The 11,924-nt window shown below is 34.6% G+C and overlaps 1 protein-coding gene across 1 annotated transcript; it reads left to right on the top strand.

Annotated features, from left to right (window-relative positions):
* Positions 1 to 681: 681 nt before the first annotated feature.
* LOC117342461 (translationally-controlled tumor protein homolog) lies at positions 682 to 10,522 on the top strand. Its single transcript, XM_033904621.1, has 6 exons — positions 682 to 799; positions 4,900 to 4,976; positions 5,976 to 6,160; positions 7,519 to 7,634; positions 9,236 to 9,341; positions 9,949 to 10,522. Exons 1-5 carry the CDS (start codon positions 772 to 774, stop codon positions 9,337 to 9,339), a joined length of 510 nt encoding a protein of 169 aa, XP_033760512.1. The 5' UTR covers positions 682 to 771; the 3' UTR covers positions 9,340 to 9,341; positions 9,949 to 10,522.
* Positions 10,523 to 11,924: the final 1,402 nt, after the last annotated feature.

Genomic DNA, 11,924 nt, shown 5'->3' with positions numbered 1-11,924 from the left:
GGTGTACCGTGTAGGCCTATTTGTTGTTTTAGTATAAGACGTAGTGTGGTATCGGCTTGGACGTAAAATGGCGTCCGTGAATTTCACCTAGGTTCATTCCGGCCACCACGTTTGCACCGAATTTGTAATGAATATTAATAAAAGTTATATCAGCTTAAAGCCTATAAAATTAACTTATCTAGAGTGCGTCCCGAACAGAAATCGGTTAAGTAATAAAAGAGTTATGGACCAATAAAGATGGATTTACATGTAACTTTGAATATTTTATCAATTTTTCACACCACATCAATTCATTCCGGCCACCACTTTTGCCAGTAATATCGAACATGTATTCAAACAGTTTATACCATGTGAAAGAGTACTAAATTCTCCGTTTTTGGGTGGTTCCCGAACAAAAATCTGTTCAGTATCATTTGCCATATGAGTATTTATTATAACGAAAACGGTTGTAAATATTGACATTTTTATTTCATATGGGTTCATTCCGGCCACCACTTTTACTTCTAATTTTTAATACTGTTAAATATAACTTATATAATTTTAAAGCTGATAAATCAACCCTTTTTCTGCTGGTGTCCGAACAAAAATCCATTCAGTAATAACGGAGATATGACCTAATAAATACAAAATATTATGAAAAATCTCTTCACGCCTGAGTGCATTCCGGATTTTGTACTCGCCCTTACATATGTGCTTCCTTTTCCGGTCTGGCTCTGGTGATATCGGTTTGTTGTGAAATAATTCAGCGACAATCCATCAAAATCCATCAAAATGCTCGTCTACAAAGATTTAGCAACAGGTAATATATAATGAAAGATTTTGGTATTTTGATTTACAATTATATATATATTGATTACTCATACCCCAAGCTGAGATATTGAGTACCAGTACTGGTTCGATTCAGTTATAATTTTGTCCGCAATATTGACGCATATATGTAGGCGGATAAGTAGGCCTATATATATTACACATACTAATATTACTTATATTTGTTTATATGATAAATGTATACGCCACTATCATACTGATGAGGACAATTTATATTGCGGAGATCGTAAACCCTACGTGAACATCAACAATCTATAACTGTCTATATCTAATCTTGGCCAAGGATTTGACAGATCGCGAAGTATGTCATCAGTAGTACCAGTTTTATTTATCAAATCTGAACAGCAGATTCAAGATAACTTTTTTTGCTTCCAAATATAAAGATCAGTTGAAAAAAAAACCTCAAACGTAATATTAAATAACCCCACTTGACATGTATATCAACTTTGAGTGGATGGTCAAACACCACCGCCAACTTACGTATGATATGCGAACTTGTCTATTGAATTGTATGCCAATTCGGGTTATTTTTGTTTCTAACAATCACTCTAAACTTTTTCGTAAATCGATTGATTTAAAACATTTCTAGTGACATCGTCGATCTTAAAATCCAAAAATCAATTAGTGAATTTTCTGGATTGGTTTCCCATTTTCTGGAATTAATCTGTGATGTTTACTTCCAGGGATTTTCCTATAATTTTTCAACTGGGTCCAGGCTCCATTGAATTGGGAATTTCTATATATACACGACAAATTGTGACACTGGCCTGGGAGAAATAAAAAAAAAATGTGAAATTCTTACAAACTTCAGTAAGTTCAGTTTTCTTTGATGAATATTGCCCTTATATTATTTTTGATTTCATTTTGTTATCTATAGCGTTTTTTATTTTTCAAAAGTACCTTAGTATAGGTCTTTATAGATAAAACTAACTTAATTTCAAAAGTGACTTCAAAATAGGTTTTTCAGTGGCAAATTGGGAATTTTCGTAAGATTTTTTTAGAGGAATGTGTCCTTTTAACGGACCTTGGGAGTTGTTTCTATTGTAGGAAAATCCCTGACTTCATTAGTCAACGGGGTCCCGCAGATGCTTGTTTGACTGCTTGTAGTAGAACTAAGGCATCTGACTGACCCATGCGCATTATACTAGTATATTTTGTATGGAAACGTATGCGATTAAAGATATCAGGAATAGATGAATGTCAATGCGTTGGCACTACACTTGGTTGAAATAGATAATTCATAGGGTATTTATTTTACATAGAAATGTGATCTCCACGAGTTAAATATCAATCAAACGCAAACTTAAATTATCTAATTCCATGATAAAAGCAATGATCTAGCTGTTTGGTTAATATCTAGTCCTCTTTGTTATTTCTACCTCAGATAAAACAGCAGACTGAAGTTTTGATCAATTGTTTTGCTGCTGAATTTAACAAACAATAAAACAATGATGTTTACTTAATATCATTTGGATAATGATTATATAACTAAGACACACTTAAGGCATATATTTTCAGGATATATCTGATTTGAAACATCTGAATATAATTGATAATTGATTGGACAATATATAATGTCATCCAATTATCATAGATGTCCCGGTTAATCGATCCTGAAAATATCAGAATCCCATCACTAATTAGTCCATGAAGCAACATGTATACAAATGTGAAAATGAAATTTATTTGCATGTGGTCCCATGGTAAAAAGTACCAATAATTTATCTAATACCTCTGGTCTGGGTAAACGAATCCAAACACTAATATGAGAAAAATAAATAATCAGGGCTCAAATTTGGATATTTTTAACAGGTGGTCTATTTGGCTACCAAGTCATAAAATCTAGATGCCAATTGGAAAAGTTAGTCAACCGGCCAAGTTGTCTTACATTTAAAAAAAATCTTTTAATTCTTTAGTTCAGTGTAACTTCTCTCTGTAACTTTTCAATTATGAACGTCATTTTAGAATTGACAGCAACGTTAACCTTTGAAAGTACACGAGTTTTTAATGGCCATGCAGGCGCCTTATGGCCCAGGGGATGATGGGCGGGCTAAAAAAGGGTCAAATTGACTGAAATTTCAAAAATCTTCTTCTCTACTCTCATATTTGGTAGAATCAAAATCTCTCCATAGATGGAAGGGTCTTATGGTGCTTACCAAATGTTGGCCCTGACTGAACCCCAGGAGCTGAGGGGCGGGGCTAAAAAGGGTCAAATTGACTGAAATTTCAAAAATCTTTTTCTCTACTCTCATATTTGGTAGAATCAAAAACTCTCCATAGATGGAAGGGTCTTATGGTGCTTTACCAAAACTGTGAATTTAATGACCCTTGGGTCTCGCTTTTGTCCCTGGGGAGGGGGTAAACTTTAGTATAGTTTATATAGGGAAATCACAGTTTTGACCGTTATTTCTTGGATTTGTATTGAAACTCGTTCTAACCTGGTCAACATTATCAGCATGGGATAACAGTTTGATGGAATGCACATGTACATGTTGGCCCTGACTGAACCCCAGGGGCTGAGGGGCGGTGCTAAAAAGGGTCAAATTGACTGAAATTTCAAAAATCTTCTTCTCAATACCTATATAAGATAGAATCAAATACTTTTCATAGAAGGAAGGGTTTCATGGTGTTTTACTTAAATTGTGAATTTTATGACCCTTGGGGTCTCACGTTTGCCCCTGGGGAGGGGGTTAATTAAATAACTTTACTATAGTTTATATAGGGAATTCATATTTTTGACAATCATTTGTTTTATTTCTATTGGAATTCATTCTAACTTTCTTAAAATTATCAGCATGGGGTGACAGCTTAGTGATATGCACATATTGGCCCTGACTGACGCCAAGGACTGATGGGTGGGGCCAAAAAGGGTCAATTAAATTAACTGAAATATTTCAAATCTCAGGTGACCGTTAAGGCCCTTTGGGCCTCGATCTTGTATAGCTATATATCCTTACCAATCTGAAGAATACTTTTTTCATTAACAAAACTCCTGTTTCGCTAGAAAGACCTAGTCAGAATTGTATGCTGAATTTAATACCAGCACTACAAAATTGCAATGCTTTGATATGATATATGCTGCAAGCATTGATAATAGCTGCCTCTCGCGATTATAAGTTGGGTAAAACACTTCTTGATAAAAACATGTGACATGGTAACACATATTTATTTTACTGACAGATCCAGAGATCAAAAGAATTTTTCACCCCCTTTGGGATGTGACAGCTCAACCCTCAGACTAAGATGCTTAGAAGGCTACCAAACAACATACACTTTTTCCCCTCCTCCCCGAAAGGGGTAAATTATTATTTTTCTCTTGCCCTGTAAACACTCTAATTTGTCTTGTATTATTGAACCTTACATCATTGCAAGGCAATGTTGACGTGAAGTGATTGAATTGTCACTGTGTCATTCATTGTTTTATTGCTGTGACATCATACAGTTGTCAAGAACATGCAAAGAGCATGTGTAGGTTGTCCCAACCCCAGCTCAGATAAGAACACCTCACACCGGTAGAATTGTGGATATCCCTAGGCCCGGGCCCGTATGCAATAAAAGAAAAAAATGTCTTTATTTTTATGATATTCAAAATGCTGTCATCACTTTAATCATGTTTGTGTCATGATCAGTATCAGATAATGAAATTATTTTATTGACCAGTTTTTGAACTTTTTGTGGTACTCGACCCACAACATGTATCACAATTCTGGAAATAAAAAGCTGATAGTAACATTTGATACAATTATTGATGAATCGTTTTATAATTACTGTACGTAATTACAGCTCCATTAACTTGTTACTTTAGTTTTGGTCCAAAAGTGAAAGTGGAATTAATTCTTCCGATTGTTTCTGTTACATTACTTTTAATATTTTTGGCAGCAATCGGGGATCGACACTAACAGTAGCCAGGCAGACCTGGCCATGGGTTGCATTGAATCTGGTCAGGCTTAAGCTTCCAGAATGTCCAGACCAGCAGTCATGTGGGCTGCCAACATTTTAAGCCAAATTTAAAATGTCCAGCTAAAGTTTTCTTCATTTACTTAAATTTTGTTTTCAAAACTTTTTTCCTAGGTAATGAAGTGCTGTCTGACAGCTACCCTATAAAAATAGACGAGCCAGTCAGAGGCATGATGACAGTAACTTGTCGTGTAAGTATATCTTATCTGGTAAATAAATACTTATTATTTTAAAGATTTAGAATAAAAATAAGATTTATTAGGTCAACTGAGTGGAAGCCTTTAGCGACCTATTGCAATCATCTATTGTCCATAGTTTGAGGTCAAATATGCTAAACTCTTTAAATGACTTTTCTCAATAACCAAGAGGAACAGAGACTTAATATTGGGCCTGTAACATGTTATAATGAAGGGCTACCAAGTTTGTTCAAATGCATGACCTTGACCAACATTCAAGGCAGGGATCGACACTAATAGTAGCCGGCCGGCAGCCCTGGGCTGCCTGGAATCAAGTCGGGCTGCCAGAATGTCCAGACTAGCAGACCTTTGGGCTGCCAACATTTTCAGTCAAATATGTAATGTTCAGCCAAGTTTTCTTCTTTTACTTCAATAATTTTATTTTCAAATTTTTTTTCATAAAAACCCTTAGATCTTATATTTTTATGCTCAGAATGGACTAGAATGTAGATCTTATATTTAAATATGCTCAGAATGGACTAGAATGCACAAAACAGAATATTCAATTTTTCCCCATTGTTGGGATTAGGGGCTGGAGGGACATGCCCCCAAATCCCTGAGAATGGGGCTTCACCTTTGGCAGACCGGGCTGCCTCATTTCAAAACCTGGCAGCCCAGTGGTCTGTCAAGGCGATTAAGTTAGTGTCAACCCCTGCAAGGTCACAAGTGTCAGATGTGTGAAGAATTGAAAAAAAATGGCATGGGTTCATGCTATTGACTTGGAATATGCAGGGTTGAAGCTAAAAAGGACTACATGGTTTGTAAAAATGGATACACTGATTCTCGTGTTGAAACAAAGAGGTATTCAGCTTAGCAGAGCTCAAGACATGCATGACATGTATCGACTCCTAAGTTGCATTAATAGAAGGTGAGCAACGCATGTACAGGCCCATTGGGAATCTTGATTATTTTCATTACAAAACCTGGCTGGTATTCTAATAATTACTTTTATAGATGAAAAAAGAAGATGGCGTCGGAGATTTTGATATTGGAGCAAATGCGTCACAAGAAGAGGAACAAGAAACACTTGAGGAAGCTGAGGGAAAACAGGGAATTGATGTTGTACTTGATTTCAAATTGCAAGAGACACAAATGTCAAAAAAAGATTTCAAGATTTACATGAAAGAAAAAATGAAAACGTATGTATTTTTCTCAAAGTTGACTTTTAGTCCATCATTGGATGGTTCAAATTGCCCTTCATCCATAGGCAGTCGATTAGTTGCTTCATCTGTAAACAGTTATTATTATCTTTTTTTCTTTGAGAAGTACATGAAGGATCTTGGTTGGTCGGAAATGCAAGGTGGCCACCTTGGCCAACAATACCATTATGCGTAGTACCAGGGCCCTCAAAGTCAGATTTCTAAATTTCAACCATTTTGCAAATTTTCAAATTGACCAGTAAAACACAGATGGGTACCAAGATCCCTCTGAAAATTCTTGGTAGGGAAAGTACATATAAATAATGTTCGAAACACTTAAACAAAGTAGTCAACAGATCTAGAGCTCTTTGTTTTGATCTTGACATCAAACACAATTTAAAGGGATACAACAAAGTTGGGAAATATTAAACCAATTGTCATTGAAAATAAAATGAGCGATCTTTGAGCCACCTTTTGCTTTGCCAAAAAAAATACTATGCCTTTTCATGCTATTTTTCTCCTTATTTAGAGACTTTTTGGAGAAAACATGCAATTAAGAAGAAGGAAAAAAATGGGATATTTCAAAATCAGGTTGAAAACATGCCACAATTCACTTTAAATACATAATGCCTTGTATTTTCCTATTTTCATTTTTTCCTTCTTCTAAATTGCATGTTTTTTCCAAAAAGTCTTTTTTCTTTTTATCACATAAAAGGTACATGTATATAAATATTTCATCACGCTGCTCAGTCATTTCCCTGGTGTAAGGTCTCCTGACTAGCTATACTGCTTCTGTATCTCAGTGCTCACAGGGGGGATAACTCTTACAAGCTGTACTTGACTATAGGTCTGCAAATGATTGGAAATCTTTTGCTTGGGAAATAGCATTTTATGGGTGTTTCACTTCATACTCCAATAAATATAGTGGTGGGAATATATAAATAAATTATTGATGCACATATAGCAGGTTTGTACATTAATCCAGTTCTTGAAAGCCTGCTATAAACGTGTTGCAGGGGCATTCATGTTGCTTAATAGAAAAGAAACAAATTTATGTATTACAGTATGAAATTCTGTTAGTAATCATAATATTTTTCAAAGATTCTTAAGAAGCAGTGCAATTTCTATTGAACAATATGTACCACAGACAAATACATTCTGAAGGAAAAATCTTTTTGGCCAACAGACCTGTTTTCATGAATTTCAAATAAATTTCCTCACTCTAACAGGAGTTTGGACAAACTTGCAAGTGTATTAGCTTGCTACAGCACACATTTCATTTTCGACCTGTTCTTTAGTGGTATAAAGTTTATTTCCATTGAGTGAATGAGCATAGATACATTATAACTTCGTTTCAGGATGCTTAAGCGTATAACGGAAGAGTCACCTGAAGTAGTTGGCGAATTCAAAGAAGATTGTAAAAAGATGGTAGACTGGGCTTTAGCAAATTTTGGTGCCCTCCAGTTTTTCATTGGTGAGTAGAGCTGTTTAATATTGATAAGCCTAATTAATCTGAAAAGGACCCCATTATAAAATATCCAGCTCACACCCAGGGTTTTGTTTATATATATGTAATGGTTGTTACATTTAACATTGTGATATTACAATTAGGGCACTATATCAGAGATGAGTAAACTGTCTATCTGTCCACAAATTGTGTTCACAACTTCAGCATTTATTGATTGATTTAAATGTAATTTATTCAAGATGTTCAGTTCACAAAAATACATAAATCTAAGTCAAAGGTCAATATCAAATTTTGTATCTTTTCACTGATGAACACTTTTTGACATGATGCATGTAGCAAAGTAAGTTGGAATATGACAATACATGAGTGATTCTCAGTTTGTCTTGCCTTGTGAACAGCATCTTGTCTCTAATGCAAAGTTGAATCAGTGTTCAGAGAAGAGGTGCAAATTTGGGCCTTTCTGCAGCTTCTCTGTGATAAACATAAATTGTGTAGGAAGGTGCTAAAGGTCTCCTGTCAGTTGCATATGGTATATGGTATTCAAAACATCAGAGTTTTTGTTGGCTCATTACAATTTCAGGGTAAATTGTTCGAGAGTGTGATCCTCATATATAATATCATTAGGCAGACATTTATTAAGACCGATTTTACTACTGAAATTAGGTAATATTCCCTACTGATGGTGTGTTGTTTTCCCCTGTAATTAAAAACAAATTCCGAATCAAGAAAAAATCTGATAAAACTGGGGAAAATTCTCCAAAACAGGGGAGATCCCCAAAGTTTAGATGAAATTTGTAAGAATTGCAGCAAAGAATAGATGTAAAATGTTAAAGTTTAAAGAATAATTCAAGACACTGCAGCCCTTCATTTCCCCTAAATTTCATAATGGGTAGTATTACCCAAATCTCGGATTAACCCCTGTTAGGGAAAATATTCTACCATTAAACGTATTTTGAAATTTTGTCATAATTTCTATGATAAGAAAGCAGAGAGGCTTTTATATACTTCACTAGTTGTTAATACCTGACACATTGAGGGGTGAGGGGCAGGGCCACAGTGCATCTTCAGCGTTATTCAACTTATAAATGTAGTGTGATTGTAATGAAACTTGGTGGCAATAATCAATTGGATAAGAAACAATATCTATACTCGGATAGATCTCCTCTCTGAGGGGTCATCGGAAGGCAGATTGTGTATGTTTAAAAACAAACAAAATCACTGTCAGAGGATTCTTATTATCTACATATAAATAGTCAAGCTAATTATATAGCACTTTTATTTATTGTATGATACTTCAATGAAAGCAGTTTTTGATTATATTGCATTGATTTAACCAAACATATTTGCTTCAGTATAATATGAACATATTTAAGGACTGCATTGTCACTTGATTGATCAATTAAGTTTTGATTCGACCTAGAAAATCTGGTGAGTGACATCAAATTATTCTGTAAAATGAAGGAAATGGCTCTGCTTTGCTTGTGACCAAGTATATTTATACATTGAGTACGACTTGTAATGTTTTTACTTGATACTGCCCATTATGATGTGTGATCTGACTGGTATAGTTGCTGTTATTTAATCTTTTTTGTCTCGTTTCTTCACAGGGTCTGATTTCAATGACGAATGCATGCCAGCAATGCTCATCCATGATGAAGGTGGCATTAACATGTATTATTTCTGTCATGCCTTGGAGAAAGAAAAATTTTAATGGTGTGTAAATGCATTGTATTCAGATATCATATTCACATACATGTGATGAACTGTTATACTCTTTACTGGTACACTTTGAACTAACAGAATGGCTTTCAGTCGCTTCTTGTGGTTAAAAGAGTAAGGATACAAAAATCCATTGTGGAATAAATTAATGGGTCTATATAATTACCATATGACAGGTTATTTTTTGTGGTTTAAATTTTCGATTGCAGTAACTGAAAAGAATATTTATTGATTTTTGTTTCATGCTACTTACTGATCTAAACTGAAATTGGAATTCAAAATTCAATCTTCCAACAAATCGTTTTCTTAAACTGCAGAAAACCTAAGTGATACATAAATACAGACCCATCTAGCCTTGTTTGTTGCTTACATTGTGGAACAGATAAGATGGACAAAACAAACATGATATAAAACGGATATGTAATATAACTGCAAATGTATATATTCTAGGATATGAAATACAGCTGATAGTTAAAACCTATGCCCCATCACTTCTAAATTATATCTTGTTGGGTAATGATGATCAGAATAACTGAATGCCATATGATTAACGAGTGTTAAATTGATATTCTTTGTGAAATAACTTTTTTTTTATTTACAGCAAATATCCTCCCAAACATGATTGCTGCTGTTAAGGATTTGTGGACAACAATTAACATCATTTGACCAAACATCATACTGAGATCACCATAGTTTAAATGTCTTTATCTTCATGAACATTGCTGACAAAAGATATAACAGACCATTGTGCATATGTTGACAACACATTCATAATTTAAAGTTGCGTTTTCCAAAGACATTGTTTATATATTTAAAGAGAAAACCGACCATATTGTGTGTAGAGAAATCTTCCTTTAAACAAATTGATTATTTAACAAAGCCATGGCCGTGATGGCCAATATGTGCACATACCATCATATTATATAGCTATGAACTTACCATCAAAATTATGCAGACACAGATGTAGGATTGTGCATTTCAAAAATCGCTTTTACTATAAGGTTGGTGAGTTGCAAACTTGATTATGAAAATATACATATTAATTCATAGCTGCTCCATTTGTGATACAAAAAAACTTTTCCCTGAAAGGCTAAACGCTTACATTTCAGTTGATAAACAACTTAAAAACCTTCCAACAAATTGCATGCCAAATAAAGAAAAGAAAAAAAACCACAGTTTGGTTGGTTGTTGTTTATCTCAACTTGCGTATTTGTTTGAGGATGTTTTATGATCATTCTGTCCCTCAACATTACTTTATCTGAATGTATGTATCTACTCCGGTAGTTTTGTTGGCCTTATTTCACCTCAAACTCTGTTTTGAAAATGGTTGAACACATAATTTCTGTTATGTGCCAATCTAACACTTGGTAATGATCAAAAAGTGTTTTCACTACTTTACAGAAATTAACGCATTCTCCGACCCATTTTTGACACAAACGTTAGTTTGAGTCTATGTCAGCGCTTTTGAGGTGTAGCTGACAAAATCTACGATGCCCTCTGGCGGATACTGCCTTGGCCAATCTAACCGTTGCTTTACAGTAACTCCGTAATACTATGCAGTAAATATTTGTAAATATCGTAAATATCGTAAATATTCATGATAAAAAATGACATATTGTAAAGTTCAGCTATAAAAAAATCACCTTTTGTTTTGTTGACACAAACGTAGACACAAACGTAAGTTTGAGTCTATGTCAGCGCTTTTGAGGGTAGCTGACAAAATCTACGATGCCTTCTGGCGGATACTGCTGTTGGCCAATCTAAACGTTGCTTTACAGTAACTCCGTAATGTTATGCAGTAAATATTTGTTTAACTTCACGATAAAAAATGACATACAGTGAAGTTCAGCTATTAAAAAAAATCACCTTTTGTTTTGTTGTATTTCAGAAGCTGACAGGACAATGTGTTGTTTTTTTTTGGCATTTTCGTTCGCTCTGACACAACTTCCACTGCCACTTCACAATCATATTCTATCGCAAAAAAATAATAGTCCCGTGACTTACGGAGTCAAATGCAACACTGCAGTTTCGTTAGATATATGACAAAACAACAGAACCTCACAGATAGATAGTTTTCAAATTATTTAATTTAAGTATGTTCTGTCGATGATACGTAAGAATATTTTTCCGCGTTGAACGCATTAGATTTCACGAGGAATGATACAATCGACTTTTTGCTGGCGCCATATTGCTGCTTACCTGTGACCCGGAAGAAAAATCTACTAACATCACGCTGAATTTTCATCATCGACATCTATGTGTTTTTTTTCTTTGGTGGCATGTTACTGAATGGGTTATAATATTGATAAAGTTTCGTCGGAATATCGTTGTTATTTTGTACATTGAAAATCACTCATCCAGCATCCGATTTTGTCCGCCATCTTTCAGTAATGTAAACAATAATAAAAGCAAGAGTAGGTGATCAAACCCAACTTTGACTGTCATTTTCTCACTGAAATATTAACTTGCATGTGATTGATGTAGTCTGCAGATGGTTAGATTATATAGATGTTTTTTTAACGAAAGAAAAAAGTTATTCATCATGACAATATCACAACAACGGCAGTCGAGTACCAT

Source organism: Pecten maximus, chromosome 14 (assembly GCF_902652985.1).
Source record: "Pecten maximus chromosome 14, xPecMax1.1, whole genome shotgun sequence".
NCBI classification, from domain to species: Eukaryota; Metazoa; Mollusca; class Bivalvia; order Pectinida; family Pectinidae; genus Pecten; species Pecten maximus.
This window is presented reverse-complemented; position numbering and strand designations above follow the sequence as displayed.

Bases quoted from the DNA above. Each gene is read 5' to 3' on its own strand.
- LOC117342461 (XM_033904621.1), top strand. From the start codon at position 772: ATGCTCGTCTACAAAGATTTAGCAACAG. The intron at 4,977-5,975 runs GTAAGTATATCT...TTACTTTTATAG, and splicing joins TGATGACAGTAACTTGTCGT to ATGAAAAAAGAAGATGGCGT. The intron at 6,161-7,518 runs GTATGTATTTTT...ACTTCGTTTCAG, and splicing joins ATGAAAGAAAAAATGAAAAC to GATGCTTAAGCGTATAACGG.